Source organism: Oryzias latipes, chromosome 21 (assembly GCF_002234675.1).
Source record: "Oryzias latipes chromosome 21, ASM223467v1".
NCBI lineage: Eukaryota > Metazoa > Chordata > Actinopteri > Beloniformes > Adrianichthyidae > Oryzias > Oryzias latipes.
In genome coordinates this window covers 14,096,023-14,117,211 of record NC_019879.2, presented here as the reverse complement: position 1 = coordinate 14,117,211, position 21,189 = coordinate 14,096,023, and the positions used below count along the sequence as shown (strand labels likewise).

Genomic DNA, 21,189 nt, shown 5'->3' with positions numbered 1-21,189 from the left:
GTCTTGTACACCTTTCCTTTGAGTCTTGCTGGCACTCTTCTGTCACACAACACTCCTGACACTTTCCTCCAACCGCTCCAACCTGCCTGCACTCGCCTCTTCACCTCTTTTCCACACTCCCCATCACACTGAACTGTTGACCCCAAGTACTTAAACTCCTGCACCTTCTTCACCTCAGCCCCCTGTAACCTAACGCTTCTACCTTGATCCCTCTCGTTCAGACACATGTATTCTGTCTTACTATGACTGACCTTCATGCCTCTTTTTTCCAGAGCAAACCTCCACCTCTCTAGCTGTTCCTCCACCTGCTCTCTACTCTCACTGCAAATTACAATGTCATCTGCAAACATCATTGTCCAGGGAGATTCCTGTCTTACCTTTCTATGGAAAAGAAAAGACATGAAACCACTAAAACCCTTATAACTTCATGCAGTTTTAATGCACTGCCTGCTGTCATCATGGCTGTGCTAAGACTAAGCTGTAGTAGTTTGCATTTTATTGTAGTTTAGGGCTTCGGTTCTTTCTAGTGAAATTACACGGTTTTAACTCTGTCTTCTTCTCTTAATTAGGGTTTAATTTTTTTTTCTGGTTGTTTTGGGTCTGCCGTGGGATTCTTGGCCAAATAAATACTACGAAACATTTTCTCTGACTCATGAATGATGACAGATCTGATAGTCATTCAGAGGTCCTGGAAGCTCTGACCTTCAGGTGTTATGGTCATGTTAACACACTTTAGAGTAAACAATTTAAAACACGAAACTACCAATTGATGCATATCTTGTATTTTCTTTGGAAAGGTGCTGACATTGGCCTCTGCACCTCAATGGTGACTTTTCACAACAGTCTGCAATTTTAAAACAGTCTTTTTAAACGGGACGGTCAGCCAGTTTACAAAAAATGCAGACAAAACCGTTTCCCTCAGTATCAAATAATCAAACAGTCTTCACGTCTTTTCATGATCAGAATCATTTCTCTATTAGTTTCCTGAAAGCCATAAGTTTTTTGCACAAAAAGGATCTAAGACATTTAAAACCATTTCAAAGAAAATCCAACAGGCCAGTGTGAAGAACATGTCAACCTGCCTCATGCAAAGGGAAAAAGAAAAAGATCAAAACTGATCCCTAACAGCTTAAGGTTCATTCAAAAACACTCCACTCAAGCAGTCCATCAGCAAGTGGAGGCCTTTAAAAACCGCTGGGATGTCATCCACAGGCACAAGCCCCGCCTCTCCCCCACGCAAAGAAAGAATCCTTCCAGTTTATTAATTATTTGTACAGTGCCAAAAAACCTGCACATTTAAACTCAACTTCTTCAAATGGTTCCTTGTTCTGAGATGGTGCCACATTTTCCAATGTTCTCCTTTAATTTAGCTAAGAGGATGGGTTTATTAAATTACTTTAAAATAAACACAGGAATCAGATGAGGCAGGGTGATCTGGAGCTTCACTGAAGTATCAATATTGAAGAAAAGTAACGGAACCGACAAGTTTCTGGTGGCATGAAGGTCTGACTGTTGAGTGTGACTCACATCACCAAAGCTGCTCTTAATCATGCACTTCTGCAGAAAAGGCCCCATCAATGTTAGAAGCATTCACATGACAAGATGCAAACTGCCAAACATTCCCTGGGGATGTTTAGCAGAGATGTTTCTGAAATACAGCTTCGCTTGTTTCAAAAAAGTAAAATAGACCAGACCCTCTGTCTGAGTGACTTGTTCCACATACATGGGATAAAAAGCAGCTTTCAGTGGGGTTGTAAAATCTGTAAACAAGTGTATTCACAAGAAATTCTGTTAAGAACTAATCAAGCATCCCTGTCATCCCCAACAGGACTTAAACCAAATCAAATCTGGTTCTTAAAAACATGGAGATGTGTCAGTGTTTCCCTCACTTTGCCAGTATTGAGGAGGCTCCATTAGAACTGTATCTAATGATCCTTCCTGAATAAGGACCGTAGCTGCCACAGAGCTGCTTACAGTATATGACCTCCTTTTATACAGCATTAGTTGAGTTAAGCAGCTGTCTAGTCCTCCAGTCTGAATACAGCAGCTAAGTTTGTTGGTTTAATAAAAGTGTACTGTAGTCTGGTTAGTTAGGTCGATGTAGACCAGTGGTTCTTCATCAGCTGTTAGTCTTCCCACCTCCAGGGTCGAAATCAGTCAGAAGATAAAGCCAACGGAATCAAATTTTGGCAAAAAACAGACATTGTGTTCTTGACAATAGAACATGTCAGTCAGGAGAATGGACAAGAATCTGAAGGAATGGAAAGAAACACACCAAAGTTGTCTGCAAAGCGAAACGATCAATTCCAGTTAGGGGTGTAATGATTAATCGACTTAACCGATTGATCGATTTCTAAACCTAGGATCGAACCAGATCAATGTCTGAGGTAAGTTGTTAATCAAATCGACCCATACGTTATAAAATCTTTTAAAATTAAATAAATTGATTATAATGCAACTGGAAAATACTATTTGGATTGAGGCACCGTAGGTTCATTTTACTCTAACGTAAAAACGACCAAGTGCATCATAGCAGACAACACACATGTGAGGTCAGCAAAAACCTGATCAGTCCATCTTTCCAGTTCAATGTGTGGAAACACTTTGAATTAACAAAGACATTTGACCATACAGTGTGCTAGAATGTTCTAAGAATGTTCCCTTAGGATTATTTCGATGTGAAAATACAACAGTGGGCTGAACTTTAGGAAACTAAAATGTGAATGGATTTGACATTCATTCTTGTTTACTTGTTTGTTTGGACACATATTTCATTTACACCTGATTATCCTGAAGAAATCTAAGAATCTGGAAGACTTCAGCTGCAATGTTCAGTACCAGGTATTTCTCTCTGAGCACACTGGTTGAAGTTTTGGATAAAGATGTCCCGGATCCATTTTAGGTCAGTAAATCAGATCATTCAAAATGAACTAATATTGACTATGAATCTGATTGGCAGCACAAATTATGATATGAATCAAATCGTTGTTAAAAAGAACCGTTGCACCCTTAATTCCAGCTAAAATCTAAGGTCAGAAAGTGTCAAAAGTATGAGTCTTGTAATGATGATGAGTGTTCCCCACCCCCACCCACCATTGAAGCACAGTTTACATGACTCATTTAAGTCAGACACTTGAACCTGTTGGTGGGAAATGTAAGAAAAAGTTACATAGCTAAAATGAAGACAGAAGAAATTAAACATGTTGAGATTTCTAGATCCACAAAAAAAGCTCACATCTGGAACTCAAAAAACCTATTGGGTGAAAGTTTTCCTCCTGTCTACTGGGGAAATAGTTTAAGAACCACTGGTGTAAAGACACCAGTCCAGACCTGTATGGAGCTCAGGAGCTAAAGTTACAGCTGAGCCAGAGTTCAAGAGATGAAAAGGAGATCAGAGGAAAAAAAGGAATGCTACAGAAAATTGTAAGTAATAGAAAAAGAGGATTAAAAAATTTGAAGAGTCCACAAAAATGGCTTTTTTTCATGTTAAAGTCAAAAGTAGGAGGGAAACATCCAGTTGACATCCTTAAAGGACTACAGTACAGGATATAGTTCAGCTACCTTCAGTGTGTTTGCATGAGTGTCATCAGCTGTAGTGGCAGAGTAGCAGTCCAACCACTAGAGGGAGCAGGTTGAGCAGAAGAAGCCACAGAGTTGTGGTCAGACCAGAAGAACTGGAGCACGGATCTAAAAACAGAACAGTCTCTTTTATGACATTTTTAAATATACAGTTAACATCAGTGGTTCTCATTTGATTAATCTAAAAACAAACTGGACTATGTGGATCTTGTTTTTCAACAAATCTTATTTTAATGTTTAGCTTGTTTTTGGATGCAGTGAGTAGGGATGGGTACCGAGCCCCGGTATTGAACCCGGGGGATTTTTGATCACCGCGGTGACTCTTGCGACCCCCCCAAAACACAAAGTCCTCCAGCGGGCGGCCGTGTCGCGCACTCAAGAACGCATGCAGCTTGTAATGGAAATAAATACGATGGAAACAGTATGCTTAAATTGCATTCCTGGGCATTTCCTTATTCAAATTGTTGTGAATCAGTAGCATCAGGAGAATTTCTAATGAACTCCTGCCGCTCTGCAGAAACTATGTCCTATAAAACAGAAGTTCTTCACCTTTTTGACACCGGAGCCATTTTTCCCAGTACAAAGTTATTCGAGGCCCATTCTAATTCACATGTTTATTTAAATTGATCTATGTCTTGTTTGATTTGTATTTAATAATTAAATCAAGTCATTTTATGGTTTATCAACATAAAACCTTGTGGGGGGGAAATTTGATAAAATGTAATCATCTCAAAAATATTTATTTTCACACGGAACAGGTAAACCAGGGTCGTTATGCTTAACATAAATCGGAATTCCAAAAATATTTATGAGGCATTTTGATCAATAAAGTGGGTATGGGTACCGAGCCCCGGTATTGAACGCACACCCGGGGGATTTTTGATCACCGCGGTGACTCTTGCGACCCCCCCAAAACACAAAGTCCTCCAGCGGGCGGCCGTGTCGCGCACTCAAGAACGCATGCAGCTTGTAATGGAAATAAATACGATGGAAATTCCCAGAAGCCTTTAAAGTTTGAACACAGGACTCGCAGAAAAAGTAAATTATTAGCAAAGATGATTGTGTTTATCATAGTTCAAATCACGCACCATTTGCAGAACTTTCAAAAAAAAAAAAAAAAGAGGAACGTGCGGCTTTCTGTAATCTACCTGCATACTCCACCACGTTGCCCTATGCAACTGTATTTTATTTTAGAGTGAACAGTTTATTTAATTTGTTTTATATTTACATCATGACAGCAATATGTCAAAACATTGCGGTTTATTTTTCTTTAAATAACTTTTTTTTTACGTATTTTACTTTTCAATTTGGTAAAATGTTAAATTAAAATGTTTTGTTAAAAAAAAGCAATGATGTTGCATAATGAGGAAATAAAACACTTTATGTTCTTAATTTGTTATTTATTTATTTTTCGTCCTCAAAAAGTATCGATAAGAGTATCGTTAAAATACCGGATCAATAAGCAGTATCAATAAGCGTAGTAGTACCGTTAAAACTTTAATGATACCCATCCCTAGCAGTGAGGTGGAATGGTAAGTTGGACTGTCACTGACCAATGGGGTTGCTCCTGGAGGTGTTGATGGGCAAAAGCTGGTGTGGGAGTGGGCAGTTGTCACAGAAGTCGGAGCAGGCGGGGCACATCAGGACGCCGTTGTAAACCCAGTCGCTGACTCGAACGCTGACGCTTAGCAGCTGACCCTTGCGTGTGCACGTAAACGAGCGGTCCTGGACGAACACCGCCAGACCTTGAGGCGTGCATGACACCTGCGCGCAAAGAGTGAGACAATCCTCTAAGCTGTGCCACTGCTTTGATGGTTGTTTAGTTTATTCAATAAGTTCCATAACTTTCAGAATTTCGATTTTTTTTTAACACAGGAGAACTTCACTGGGTCTGGCCTTTTAGAAAACTAACACTAGATGACTCTTTATAAAACTTTTGCTGCCATGGAACCATCCTGGATAAATAGGTTTGGAGCTATCTGGAACTACTCTCAAATAACAAACAACTTTAGGGGGTCAGAAACCTTGTAGCATCCCGATCCCCAGTCTGGGTATGTCATCTTGCGGAAGCATTGTTCCATCACAAAGGCGGACTTCTGGTACAGACACACAGAATCTGGTCCGTACTCTTCCGCTCCATAATTCCTCCACCAGTCTGAACACACACAGGAAGAAACAGTATGCTTAAATTGCATTCCTGGGCATTTCCTTATTCAAATTGTTGTGAATCAGTAGCATCAGGAGAATTTCTAATGAACTCCTGCCGCTCTGCAGAAACTATGTCCTATAAAACAGAAGTTCTTCACCTTTTTGACACCGGAGCCATTTTTCCCAGTACAAAGTTATTCGAGGCCCATTCTAATTCACATGTTGATTTAAATTGATCTATGTCTTGTTTGATTTGTATTTAATAATTAAATCAAGTCATTTTATGGTTTATCAACATAAAACCTTGTGGGGGGGAAATTTGATAAAATGTAATCATCTCAAAAATATTTATTTTCACAGGGAACAGGTAAACCAGGGTCGTTATGCTTAACATAAATCGGAATTCCAAAAATATTTATGAGGCATTTTGATCAATAAAGTTTTGTGGTAATAAAACAAGCACACTTAAAAATACAAGTTTCAAAGTTTCGCCTTCAGCCCCTAAGACTCATGGGAAGTGGGGAATCATGGGTGTAAAACCATGAGTGAGGGGGCTATGAGCAGAAATCAGGTCCATGCTGTTTGGGTAATTATGGGTGTGTTCATATAAATAGCTTAACAACTTGAAGGGAGGGGCACGGACAGCTCTACAATGCAGCCAGGTACTCAGCAGCTTAATATTTGTGTCCCCGCTATAGTGATGAACAAGTTTAATCGTTACAATATTAACACATTTTATAAAGTATCTGCTTGCATGCAGTCAATAGTTAAATTTTAAACCAAAAAAAAATGATGACATTTTTTTTACTGAAGGTCAAAATTTATTTATGCTACACACAACTGAAATGCAATGTATGTAATGTGTTTATTGTGAATATGAATTATTCAGACACCAGAAGGATGCTCTGTCCAGATGTTTGTGTATTTGCTGGTGTAAGTGTCATTGAAAGAGGAATGTTGAGATACAAAGAATTACCAGTTAAATGCTGTTGGATAAATGGTGAAATATTCAGTTATTATCATTGTAAATCGGACTTCATAGAAGTCAGTTTCTCAGCAGCCATCAACCTCACTGCATGTCACTAAGTAGTTGTGTGTGTCAGAGAGAGGAAAGAGAAAAGAGTGAGATAGAGCGAGTGTGTGTGTGTGTGTGTCTGTGGAGGGGGTATCTGACCTCCAGGGTAGTCGCTGTGTTAGCTCTGGCTAAGCTGCATTTGATGTGTGTATTGAGGGTGGACACTTTCCTTGAAATAAACACAAGTAAAATACTTGCTGTTGTATTGTAGTGAAAGGAGCGTTTTATGGGTAAATGATACAGCTTTAATTGCACGTTTGTGTGTGTACGTCTTGGCAGGTCAGTATGTGGTGTGGTTCTTTGTCTCTCACTGTGGAAAAAAAAAATCGGCTCTTGGTGTCAAACTTGTTCGCCACCCCTGACCTAGCGGTTGCCCGGGAAACTGCAGCAGCTGGGTCAGCAATACGAGGGGCACGCATGATGGCGCATCCCCCTTCCCCCATTTCACCTGCTCGATGGGAACTAAGGAACTTATAACAGCAGGCAAAGTGGCATTAAAAAAGTCTTATAAAAAACAAGTGGGGATGGTTTTGATAAAGTTTAATTATATACACTTTGTAGTGCTGTCAGAACACAAAATCAAGTGCCCTAGAAATTTCCCAGAAGTCTGCGAAAAACCAGTGTGCATCAATGCTCACTAGATTGGCGAATATAGACCACAATGCATTGTGTTTGAACGATTTTTGCAAAGAAAATGTATTTAAATGTGTTTTTTAAACCATTAACTTTTTGACTTCAGGACATAGTGGATTCATAAATGATCGTCGCAAAAAGCTCATATCAATGACGTTTTTACTCCGTGAAATCAATGACGTCATATTCACCGAAAAAAAAAAAAAAAGTAATTTTCATGGTGTCCGAATTGCTGTTAAAATCCAGGACACTACATAGTCCCACACTATGTCGTTTTTTAGTAGTTAGGGATTAGGGTGGGAATTCGGACACATATATGTTTTTGACTCAGCTACACTGCGTATTGGGGCATGCCACAACACCTGACTGACGCATCACTGCCACCAAGTGGTGGAATGCTGCATTCAGATCCCACAGCACTCGCGGCCCTCTGATTCAGAACAATTTATATTTGCGCCCCACTATTTGATCCTCACGGACCAAGATTGGGCCACGGCCCCATGATTAAGAATCCCTGCTATAAAACGCCGCAGGTTTTTTGATTTTTTTCTGTCTAGAAACAGCATAACGATAACTAAAAGACCACTGAGAACGCTTTTACAATAGGTCAAAAACTGATAGGTGCGGGACTTTAATCTTTAATAAATAAAAATCTTTAAGCTGCACCAACTTTTTACACGAAGATTGAGGTTCCTACCCATTGAAGCGTTTTACTGCATGTTTTAAGGTCATGGGTTCAAAGCTACACTCAAAGTCATGTACTGTCCTTTGAAGGCACTCAGAGGTGAACATAAGTTTTTGAAGGTTCAAAACATTTTTCTTGCTTTAAGTAGGCTGGATACATGAGGAACATTATTAGCTGAACTATCTGAGGCATTCCAGCCAGTTCCCAGAAAAGGAAATGCATATTTCATGCTTCTGCAAAAAAAAAAAAAAGAGGCCATAAATTCCTTTAGAAGGCAGTTACACAGAAAGACCTTTCATGTTTGAGATTGCCGATGCTGCAGCCAAACAGCATGCCTGTTGTTTTTTTCCTACCTGAGGGCTTGAAGTCATTGACTGTATATTATAACCAGACGAATCGCGAGTGATGTCCCCCAAATGAAGTCAATTCCGTTGCCATTTCTCAGCTATATGTCAGTCATTGTGTTGGAACCAGACCTCCTAGTAAGCCGTGATTGGTCCATCTGCATTTCTGTGGCAACCACTGTCTTCAATCAGGAGTGAGCACAATTAGAAGGCCGCAACCCTTCCACTAAAAATGGGCTTGGGAGAATCTGTCAATCAAATGCTTTGAACGTTTGACGCAAGGCCATCTACTTTTATTGACGCATCTGATTGCTCGGTTTATAACTTGAATAACTTACACTACTGCAAAAGTATATTGAAAAAAAATTAAGATCATTCAGAACATGATAATAAAAGGTATCAGATCAAGAATAGTTATTCTGACCAATAGAATGACTGAGTAACAGCTGTTTATTTCTCAATAGAAGTCTATGGGATTTTGCCTTTTTGGGGCCAGCAGGTACTTCCTATTTGGAGGCGACGGTTAGGGGTTGTTCAGTCCAGTCCCTGCTACTGTTAATGTTTGTAACAGCCATAAATTCTTCTGAATAAAAAGGAACATTTAATTCTGGCTGTTTTTTTAAACTGTTCCATAAATTTTCACCAGGATTCTTCCATGTTGGCTGGTTTTAATTGTGCAGATGTCTGTGACGATGTGGATCAACTGTAGAAAAAAGCTGATTTTGGTGACCATGTTGGTTTAATACGAGTAATCTGAAGAACTGAGATTCAAAACACAAAAAAGAAAAAGCTTGGGCAATGAGCCACAAGGCAGAAGATGTTAACAGTCCAAACTGAAAGAAGTCCCAGTGATTCAAATCAAAATGGTGCCTCAACTATGAGTCTCATCTTACTGCGGAATGTAAGCAGAACACATGGACAGTAAATTGAAATCCAACCAAAGTGCTTCATTAATGTGCCATGAACACTACCTGGCTGGTTCTCAGACACTCTGCAGTAGGAGTTTCTCTGGTATTCTCCACTGAGGTGCCAGCTGAACTCCTGGCTGAAGGGACAGTAGTCTGCGATCTCCACAGCCCCCCCATAAAACGAGAGCTGGTCTGCAGCCACATCCGAGATCTGGTCAAAATACTGAGATCAAAGAGACAGACACAAGCACCTTTGTGTTACAGAAAATACACAAACATGCTAGAAGGTATCAGCGGAAGCCTAAAAGGAAGGCTATAGTTTTTACATTTTAACAAGCATCAAACATTTTCAGGTTCGAGATGACAAAAATGAGTTAAAAAGACCTGTCCTTTAGTTTAGAAGAGCACATCTCTTTTTGTCCCAATATAAAAGAAAACACAAAACTGACTTTTTCATGACACTTTCAGGTGTTGCATCTGACCTTACTGACTGTGAAGATACTTGAACATGATGCTGAACAGCGAGGATCATTTGGATTTTGCGGATCTCGGTCTGAAGTTGAGGACAGGAAGGCCAAGTTCAAAGGAAAGCCCAAGTGCTGACCAGAAAGACAAGAGTCTTCCAAAAGAATAACATGAACCACAATCTGAACGCTGCTATAGTAAACATTCCCATATCTTCCCAGCAATGTCAGGGTGCTCATGTAATGACCACAGAAGAATTCAGAAAGACTCTTCACTGAGCAGGAGGCAGATTGAGCCAAGAGCCACTCAGACACCCGTTTTAGTGCATCGTCCTGAAGGTGAAATCTAAAAGGAGTTAAACAGGAAGGACGCGGTCCCAGCAAAAGACACGCTGCTTCAACATGCAACAAAAAACAAAAAGAATCATTTCTTCAGGCTTTTAATTTTTCTTAAACTGTTTTATCACTTGTTTCTTTCTGCATTGTATGCGGAAGTGGCTCAGATGGTAGAGCAGGTAATCTGCCCCAGGGCAGCTGAGACTACATCAGTAGTTATCATCACCAAGTATGAATGAGGAGTGAATGAATAATGGACACATTGTAAGTGCTTTGAGCAACAAGAAAAAGCGCAGATAAATCTAATCCATTATTATCATTGTTATTATTGTTTATGAAAATGTCAGTTTGGCCCTTACTGCACAGTAGTAATAAGCACAAAAAATTCATTTTCTGAATTTTTTTATTATATATTTAAGTTTTTCGCACCTCTGGTGCAAGAATATCACCACAGAAGTAGAAAAAGCACAGGGATTTCTCAAGTTACTGATAATGTTGAGGGCCAAAAACCATGCAGGCTAAAGTTTGATAGAACTGTCAGCTCTTTGGTCACAGAAGTGAGTGAAAATAAAAGACAGATTTTAAAAACCTATGCAGCTGTGGGTGAAGTGATACAATTAAAGTCATTACTTTGGTTCCCTTTTTTTTAACGGAACACGTCAAGATTTCTGCAAAATATTGTTATTACAAATGGGAGTAAAAAAGTGGTAGAAACTGAATGAAAAAACTAATTGATTCATAAGTTTTCTGTGATCTTCAGTTGACTGCATGAGCACAGATGGGCTTGGGTGGTGTACCTGGTACTCCAAAGGCAGCTTCTCTGGGTATTTTTGTAGGTTGCAAACGGCTACAGCCAGCTGGTCCTGTCTGCAGGTGAGCTGCAGAGGGGAGGAGCGCACTGTGTTGCAGTAAGGGGTCACAGCATGTCGCCTAAAGCAAACAGTAAAAACATACAACCGGTTTTTTATAGTTCATTCCAAGTTATTGTGCTAATTGTTTTCAAGTGTAAAAAAAAGTCTAATTGTTTGTTTTTCATTAAACTCATGGATGATATTGTGTCTCTGGGCTCTTTGAATCACTGACATCAATCTTAGATACCTGTGATTATTAGTTTGGCGGGTGAGTTCAATTAAAGGAAAGACTACTAAAGAAGGACGTTCCACATTATTAAGCAGACCAATATTTTCAAGCAATATGGAAAAGAAAAAGGATCTCTGATGCTGAAAACAAGGTATGAAAACCTTTTGATACTTCAGGAAAACATAAATGTGATCATCGTACAATCAACAGACTTGTGGCTAATTCAGAGCACACACGGGTTGCTGCAGATAAAGGCAGAATGAGGAAGGTTTCTGACAGATAAATACATTTTAGAGACTGCTGGTTTCTCTGGAGTCCCACCAACATCAAGGTGTAGGATCCTCCAGAGGCCTGCAGTTCTACGTAGAAACTCAAGTTCAGTGGATGCAAGAATTGTGAAGTTGCTACAAAATAAGGGGTCCTATGTTCATATGTAACTTGAACTTTTAAGAGGTTTTTAATTAAAATAACTTTTTTGATTTCAGTAAATATGACCTCCCAATGCAGCAAATTCAACAAATGATTATTTTCAGTTCTTTAGAATCTATCAAATGATGTGGAACTGTGTGTAATAATGTGGAACAGTGACTTTGAAAGTTTTCTTAGATTTGAATATTTATGTTTGTTCAATAACATTTCATACACATAGACTCTAATGATTAGACTTAAATTATACTGACATTTAAAACATTATTTGCATAATTTAGAACACGCTGAAAATTTTTGCAGGTTTGAGACTAAACTTTTCTTGAAATAGATGTTAAAAGGACCTCTGGCTCTGTTTGTCCATCCATAGCTTGCAGCTCTTCATGACAAAGTCACAGCCGAGGCCCCGCCCCCAGTCTAGTCTCTGAGCTAGACTGTAGTTGGCCCGGTACCAGCCGCTGTCCTCCATGATGGCCAGCGTGAGCCGGGAAAAGACCCGGTTCTGGGTGTGGGAGCCTGTCATGGCCTCGTTCTGACAGAGGAGAATACATTACTAGTTATGAACTTGTTGTTTTTATTAATTTTTTTAAAGCAGGCAGAGTGAATATGTCACAACCTCCAGGAGTCTTTTCTCCCAGTGATTAAGTTCAGTGCCAGCCCCCCCCTGGTTCTCCAGCTCCATTCCCTCCAGGATGGGGCAATTGAAATGATTTCTGGCTTCCTCCTGGGACACAACAATTTGTTTAAGAGTTTATTTCAAAAGGCAGAAAAAAAACAACTTAACAACAACAACACAGGCATCTTTGGAAACATTACCCCAAAATCTCATTAATACCCAAACACCTGTGCCTTTTTCTCAGACATCTGATTAAATTAAAACTTCCTCTTACCACCACCCGAGGGGTGACCATGACGTGCACATGGTGTCGGACCATCACCCCTCCTCGAATGTCCCACAGCCTGCTGACTCTCCGGATCACTGCCTCACTCCACTGGTACAGCCCGAGGCTGATGGACAACAGGTTGAAGACAACAGGTTAGACCTGCAGCATCTGTGCACAGACACTCTGCCTCTGCTGTTGCAAACAGGAGGTTGGGTCGGCCTCAGCTCTGACTTTGAGGTTGTTGAAGGTGACAGAGGGTTGGGGTTGTGGTGAGGGTACAAAAGTAGCCACAAGCCTTTTTCACACCTGCACCACGTTTATTATTGCTTATTCTGAGAGAGATTTTTGTGTATGAAACCATAAAGACTCTGCAAAGTAACTGAGTTTCAAGAACCTTCTAACCATAAATTAAACCGTCTTAATTCAGATTATTGTTCACAATTATGTGCACATTCTATCCTGAGGATAAAAAACAGCTCATTTCAGAGTCATGTTCACATCAATCTGTGCACAATACACAATGCATGCAGGATGGCACCTTGTTCCAAATCGATGTGTGCAACTAAAGAGCGATTAGCATCAAACTAACATTCTTCAGTAGAGTTAAAGCTACCTTTCGTTGAAGGCGGGCAGGCCGCTGGCAAAGCGAGGAGTCAAAGGTTTGCCCTCGTCGTCATGATAGAAAGCGAAAAGCCCGGCGGAAAAACCCTGGTAGACAGAAACAGAAAAACAGAGGTGAAAATCTCATCCAGTGTTCACACCAAAACCAAAGTATACCTGCAAGTATCACTCTCCTTTGCCTTCTCTCTTTAATCATTTTTGAAAATGGAATCTTTAGATTCCCAGAAGCTCGATGGAATCTACAGTGTTTCAGCAGTATTTGATCAGACCAGCATGGATGAGGAAACTCAGTTTAGTCAAGAAAAGAAATGTAAGTCACTAAATTTTAGCTTCCTTTCACACTGCACCTCTAAGAGGGGACTATACAACATGTATGACATACAAGGGTTAAACTTCCCAGAAAGAAAAATAAGCATTAGGGATGAAGAAAACTCATAATTATAACGGCATGAACCTGCTCAATCCTTCACATCTACACACTAGATACTGATTTTTATGCACTTCTCTGGTGTGCAAGTTAACATTTGCATTTACAGGTGTCAAATTATTGTGCCAATTGTGATTTAAATAATTACAGAAAAATGAGCGCATTTTTTTTTTAATCCCGTAAATCTCACTTTTAATTTATAACGGTTGTCATGTTCTCAAATATAAAAAACAAAGGTCCAACTAGGGGCCAGTGTCTGCTGCATTAACGTTTCATTTGAACTCAGCTGAAAACTCCTTACAGTGCATGTCTGAGTGTATGCAGCACGCATCGCGTTGCTGCTGTGACCTCATTAAGAAGTTAGTGGTCAATATTTTTTGGATTGCTCAGAAAAGTTTTTTTTTTTTACAGTTTTTGTGTTAGATTTGAGCACTCTGTACCTGATGTTCTGTTCGTGTTTTATTTTTACCTTAATTGTTTGAGATGGAAAAAAATCCCCCTTGTTGGTGTAAAAGGTAATATTGCAAGTCTGTGTTATCAGGAAAACTTCACTAAGCCACTTTTTATTGTCACGAATATCTCAATGAGGCTTTTCACACCAATTAAGTTAAAAATAAATGTGATCAAATGTGATAATATCAAAAGTTAATTACAGGATGCAGTAATTAATCGCATACAAAAAATTAATCGCTTGATAGCACTATTTGCATTACTCTGGTAGCATTGGTCTGTGCATGTACGCTGTAGTGAACCTCACCAGAGAAAACCTATAACCCCCCCCTTGTTTGGTCTACAAAGTAAGTTTAGGTGAGTTTTCACACAGCTGTAAAAATCCATAGAAATATCTTCTGTTCAGACCAAAGAATTCTGGTCAAAGATCGAGCAAAGTATGAAAAAAACTGGAGAAGATTTGTTTTTGTTTTTTATAGTATATATGTTATGACCCCTGGCAGTGTCTGCTTGTCTTGTGGTGTGTGTATGTGTTTGAAATTCAGCACCTGCAGCAGAAGTCAGCTCCGGCACAGCTGCTGACTCCGCCCCCCCCTGCATAAGCTGATTGAGGCTGCTTCCAATCGCCTGGCTTGGAGGGAAGCTTTAAAAGCTCCCAGGATCCTTTGCTCCAGTGGCGGCTGCATTCCTGATTGGGAATTTGTTTTCCAGCCTGCCCCTGCTGTCTGCCTGGCCTGAGCTTGAGAAAGCCTCTGGTTTCCCCCTTAGTTTGATTCTGGTTTTGTCCTTTTGTTACATTTACTCTTGTGGTCTTTTGTTTCCATTTGGAGTAATTTTCAGTTTTGCCTTTCTGCCATAATTGTATAGCTACAGAGCCTGAAAATTTAAGTTATACCATCATTTATTCCACCTTTGGTCTTTTGTTGTTTATTTTCCTTTAGTTCCCTTTGATTTCTTTATTTGTCACCGAATAAACGGCTGTGTGGTCAACTTTAACCCTGCCCGGTTATCTCAATTTTCTTTGTTACACATTTTCTCCCTCTTCCCTGAAGAGGGACGTATCAACAGACAGTGCTAAAAATCGAGATTAATGTAAAGCAGGGTTATCCAATCCTGGTCTTCATATTTTTGAAAAGTTTATTTCTATGAGAAACCATTTATTTTGCACTTCAGTTTCAAACAAAGCAATAATTTTTGCACCTTAAGATTAAACTATTTATTTTGCACGTTATTATATGTATTGAAAAATGTAAGTTAAAGTCTTAGTATTTGTTCTGACCATTAAAACGCAGTTTCTCTGTTCACAGATGTATGGCAGACTGAAATGGATAATAAAGTGTTTGTACAAACTGTTGTTCAATATATTTGCAGGTAAAATTAGTTCTGCAAATGTGTTGAATACAAAAGAGCCGTTCGCTGTTACTTTGTACTTACTGATATCTTTTCTTTTATTATTTAAAAAAAATATTGTATGAGTATCTCTATCAGCTACAAGAGGCAGGAAAATATCGGGTATCGGTTGTAAAAAGTCATTATCGTGCGTGCGTCACTATCAGGATCAAAGAGATGTTTCTTCTTTTTTTTTTTTTACCAGGGCGTGAATGATCTCATGTTTGACAGTGGAAAGCATCCCTTCAAACTCTTGAGGCTGGGAGGAGATCATGGTAGGACACAGGTTGGCATAGCCTGCAATGGGCCTGCACAAACACACACACACACACACATTTAGCTTCAGTTGATGCTGACAGAATGTGAAGTTCCTCTGTGATCCTCACACCTGTCCAGCTCCGCCTCCAGCTGGCAGTAAGCAGCATAGGCTACTATGTTCTCCTGTCCGCAGCGCTCCGTGGTTATTCCGCTGACGTAGAGCACAAAGTCCGACCCCTCCACCCCGGGGCCATCTGGAGGTCCTGTGGGGCCACACGACTTTCCAAACTCACTGCATACTTTGCATTGCTAAAGAAAAGAAAAACGAGGCAAACTTACTTTCATCCTATCACTTTGATCTAGATAAGATCCTTTTATTTCTCCTTCTTCCTTCATTCCACATTACACGGAGGTGAATGCCAATAAATGCAGCTAAAATCAAAACTGTGTGGCCAGCGTCTGCTGCCTGGTCGGACCTGAAGGTGGTGATGTGGTACGATGACGGGGCCACAGCGGGTGACGTCTGCACAGGATTCCTGGCAGTATCGATGAGGGTCATTTCTCTTCCTCATGTACTGGTTGGTTGCACATAGTCTGAAAAAGACAACCATGTTATGCAGCGTTGTGTACTTTGATTCTAAATTATTTCAGAAGGAAAAACATTTGAAGAACAAGATTCCACCTAAATCAAGTGTCAGACACAAAAAATGATCACCTGGTAGAGAACAAATTATTGAAATAAATTATTGAAATATTTAAGATTTTGTAAGAGAAAATGGAAACATTATAGAAAGAAAACATGAATTTCAGCCAGTTTAAATGCATAAATAATAGCAAACAGAATTTCAATGTCCATTTTGTAATGTTTTTCTAAAATGCAGTAATGATGATCACTTTATGAGGGCAAACAGTAGAAAAGTGTTGTAGAGAACCACAAACCTGCTGAGCAGTATGGGTCCCACCCTGTGCTTTACACTGAAAGCTCTTTGCAAGAAGTCAATGGCCTGAGGAAACAGCTTATCCTGCAGGGAGCAAAACAGTTTATAACATCTCTAATTTTACCCGTCTTGTTTAATTCAGGTGCCAGTCAATGATGACAGATTTCTTTAAGTTAAAGGCAAGTTAATACTGCTGTAAAAACTCAACGCATGTCATTCCAAGATAAGTTTTTGGGGAAATAATCCTCTGAATTCTACTACATTAAACAATATGTTATGGTCACACCACAAAGTGTGTGAAGTTTAGATCATGAGGTCCAACATCTGTGACACCCCCCCTCCCCCAATTAGACTGCAACTGAGGTGTCCATAAAGAATAATCAGGCAGCGGAAGAAAAGTTCAGAGAAATTGACCAAAAAACTGCTTAACGGTAATAGCAAAGTGTTCCCACACTAAACATACATCAAATTATTTTTCAAATCCAAATTCATTGTGACAAGACAAAAGCTTCAACTAAATTTGTGCTGTGCTTTAAAACCTAAGGTATGCATCTTATACTAAAAATGAAACCACAGTCTTAGTGTTTGAGCCTTTGTTGTCCAACGACGACTTCCAAATGCAAAAGATGAAAATACTGTGATGCTTCTTCAAGAAAAAAGATCTTCAACAATCAGACCTGATCAAACCCAGCAGATGACCCAGCCTGGCCTGTTCTAGTATTTTGATTCCGTCTGCCTATGCAACAATTTCTGCTGAGTTCTTGATGATTCAAACCATCTTTGTGACTTTGGTGACCCTTATGGAGTTATGCATGCAAACTTTCTAATGCAAAACCCTGGCTCTTAAAAGAGGCAGCTTGAAGTTTAGCCATTCTCAGCTGATCAGGGGGGTATTCCAGAAAGCAGGTTATGCTAGCTCCCACAGTAAAATTGAGGCTAAAGCAGTGTACAACCACCGCTTTCGGTTCCAAAAACAGAGGTATGTTTCAGGGTATGCTTAGTTCCCCTGGCAACTCATGCTCTGAACATAACCTGGTCTGGAGCAGGTTTAGTTGAAGGTTAGTTTGTTTTCAGAGAGGTGAAAAAGCATGGCGTGTCCATTTGAAGATGATTTAGTGGATGAAGAAGCTCAGATAATACTTTTTCCACCGTGAGAGGGTGATAAGACCACGTATGGATGTTGGACAGATAAACATTTTTACTTTGATCTAACTTAATTATTTGCTTTAGTTAAGATAAATCGTTTTTTTAGTTAAGTCAGCTTAAAAATAACACGTAGTTTTCAGACAGTTATTTTATTTTCATTCAAATTAATTCATTTAAGTAGATGTAACTTTGGTGCTGCTGTTAGATCGGCACCGCAAGGAATTTTGGGATACCATTCCCATTGCCTGTCTGGACGGATTTGGGTTTAAGTGTGGGTTTTTGACCAAATGTGTTTAGTTGTTTAGCTTTTTTACTGTGTTTTGCCGAGTTATTTTTCCTGTTATGTTTAATTCTTTCTGCAACATGAGTGAGAGGGAGGGAGAGGATGATGAGTTTATTTGGCAGCCCTACTGTACAGTGGTGTGATGATAAATTCAGAGATATGGTAAATGGTTACATGATATAAATCCATTTTGTTTCATTCATTTTAATGTTATAAAAATGAGTATTTCTGCAGGCTCAAATTTAGACGTATGAGAGTTCAAGAATTACAATAAATTAAGATGGAAAAACTTTAATTTAATTGGAGTAATATGACATTTATTTAGATAAATATGTTAATTTGAGTTGTAAAAAAAATATTGAGTTAGATAGACGTAAGAAATTAGGTTGAATAAATTTAACCCAATTACCGGTACTTGTTACTAACTGAATTAATTTAAGTTGGATAAGTTATATGTATGCGCCACAATGAAAATAAGATCAGAAACTCATGCGTTTACTTTGTCCGTTCTTTTTCTCCAAGGAGAATCTCTTTCTTTTGCTGATGCAGGCCTGTTACTTTTTTGATGGACGTATAATCTTTATACGCCGTCATTAAAATCTCCGACTCCGTCTCACTGAAGTATAGCGCTCTCTTTTCTTCTCCATGCGTTTCCATGGTGACTCCGGAAATCGAAGATCAATTGAGAATGTCTTCATGTACCTGCTGTGCACGTGCATTAACCCAGGGCTACCAAGTCGAGTGTAATTACGCCAACTCATTTCCAGTCTTTTGGAACAGACATACCCAGAGTAAGCAAGTTCAGGCGGATTTCAGCCAGAGTTCAGGGTTAAAGTCAGGGTAGTTTAAACATGCTTTCTGGAGTACCCCCCTGAAGCCTTTGTCCTGAGAGATTCTGAATCTTAAGAAAGGAATCATTTTAGGTTAAGTCCTTACAAAATAAAAATAGAGAAAAATAACTATGTAAAGTTATGAGTTCCTCTTTACCTTCACCAGCCTCCTCTTGTCAGCTGGAAGTCTATAAAGACAGAGCACACAAGTATGATATAGAAATCTCCTTTTACTGCGTTTCTAATGTCTGAATCCTTAAAAAAAAACCTTTATCAAAGAAAACTGCTAATTCACAGCTGCTTTATGACAGCTGAAGAAAGAAATATATTTTTACTCAAAGGTTTATAGATCTGTTATAGCGACACTGAAATTAACACTGGCAACACAGGCTCTAGCATTACACATTATTCCAGAAGATTTGAGCAAAAACTATACTGTAGACAAGGGGTTGTCAACCTTTCCAGCTCAAAGAGCCATTTGGATCAATGTCCCACAGAAATTCAAACACACCCTTTGGAAACCCGGTGTTTCCAGTGAACTGCATCGTTTCACTTTTTTTTTATGTTTGTGAAGAGATGTTCCTTTTTTTGGGATCCTCTGTCATTTAATGGGTTCTGATGAGAACTATTTCCAGCACTAGCAAATATGTCATAATTAACTAACAGTGAATCCACTTCTCCAATAGATTTTTGTACACAAACAACTTTTTCTCTCATCTCGATCAGGATGTTTTTGGACTAAAGCTGGGTTTTCTTCTGGAATGTTTCGCCACATTTGAGACTTTGTTGTTTGCTATTTCAGATCGATTAATGAATTTTATCAACCAGCCCTAAATTGTGATTTAACATTGGTATAATATACTTTTGCAATAACATAAGTGTTGCAATGGTGCTTACTGGTCAACACTGCTGTCATAGATGATCTTTATTTTAAGCTGCAGGACATCTGGAGAGCTCCTCTTGGTCAAACGCTCAGGCTTCAAATACACATGATGGATGACCTAAAAAAAAAAGAAACAACCAACCTTAAAAAAAATATGAATGACAATTCCATTTAAATCATGTCAGCAAGTATGTTTAACACTGAAACGGCCATTAATGCAAAATGTTATAAACACACAAGAATAACCTTTAAACAGCTTTTACTTTTACTTTGAAGATAAAAACCAGAAACGTTTTAAATTGACATGAACCACAAAGATATACAAAATATAGCGAGTTTATTTAAAAATGAACAGTAAACAAAAGGCTTTTATTTTGAAGTCGTATTTTGGCTCGTGTAGGTCAAACCTGGGTTAAGGGAGACCCTTCAGTTTCATGCGAATTTAACTCTGAAAGACTCAAATTGAAGCAAAAATGTGGACGAATATTTTTAGCTTAACGCCATTCCTCTACAGAAACGGGCTAGCTTTGGCTTAGCCTGTTAGCTCACATTTTATCCCGCTAATTCTTCACAAAACTGAAGAGTTTGGAGCACAAATACGTTACGTTGGGTTTAATTCACCTACATCCACCAACAGTATTTATACAGCGGACGGGTCGTTTCAACCTCAGCCACCGCGTTAGCTTAGTTCGTCTCAGCTGAGATTAGGGCTTTACCTCCGCGGGAGACGGCACTCGGTGATTACAGGAGGAGCCATAACAAATGGCTAACGCGGCCAGGAGAGACAAGAGGACGCCGGGACCGAGGACAACACGGGGGGAAAGCGACTTGCCATCCCCGCTTAGCCTCGACTCCATCCTGGAGCTCCCCGACAGTCGGGGCTTGGCAGCCCGGAGTCAACTGAAGCTCCGCGGCTCTCCGTCCAATCCACTTGGATCTCGTATCATTCATCGCTTTTTGGGTGGATCACAACACGATAACATCCCTGTAGAAACAAAAATGAAGTAAAATAAAAACGGCATTTTTGAGAACAATCAGAAGTGACTGATAGAAACGCCGGCAAAAATAACCAACCTGGAAGCTGCAGCGGTCCTGGTCTGATCAGCTGAGAAGAGAGCGCCGCAAAGATCGTCGAAATGCAAGATGAGCAACACGAATAACACAGGAAGCGCTGCAAAGATCGTCATTCTACCAAGATGTTGAGAAGTAGTAAAAGTGTGCAGACAGATGGCCCAGTTTTTTTAAGCAAACTTTATTAACAAAACTTAATTTACATATTTAGCGTTAGAAGAACACATAAAAGAATGAACGGGGGACCAAAAATTAAAAAAAAAAGTTTTTTGAAAAGAATGGTACAGTAGATGAGAAATAAAATTATGATTACAGATCACATTTGAGTAAA

The 21,189-nt window shown here is 39.4% G+C and overlaps 1 protein-coding gene across 1 annotated transcript; it reads right to left on the bottom strand.

Annotated features, from left to right (window-relative positions):
* Window positions 1-576: 576 nt before the first annotated feature.
* On the bottom strand, window positions 577-20,964 carry lmln (leishmanolysin like peptidase). Its single transcript, XM_004081659.4, has 17 exons — window positions 20,862-20,964; window positions 20,504-20,772; window positions 19,802-19,905; window positions 19,062-19,092; window positions 16,647-16,729; window positions 16,184-16,301; window positions 15,838-16,016; window positions 15,652-15,757; window positions 13,176-13,270; window positions 12,569-12,686; window positions 12,295-12,402; window positions 12,023-12,210; window positions 10,970-11,102; window positions 9,436-9,595; window positions 5,604-5,734; window positions 5,133-5,343; window positions 577-3,687 (listed from the first exon to the last, which is right to left on the bottom strand). The coding sequence occupies exons 2-17, from the start codon at window positions 20,642-20,644 to the stop codon at window positions 3,587-3,589; spliced, it is 2,007 nt and encodes a 668-aa protein (XP_004081707.1). The 5' UTR covers window positions 20,645-20,772; window positions 20,862-20,964; the 3' UTR covers window positions 577-3,586.
* Window positions 20,965-21,189: the final 225 nt, after the last annotated feature.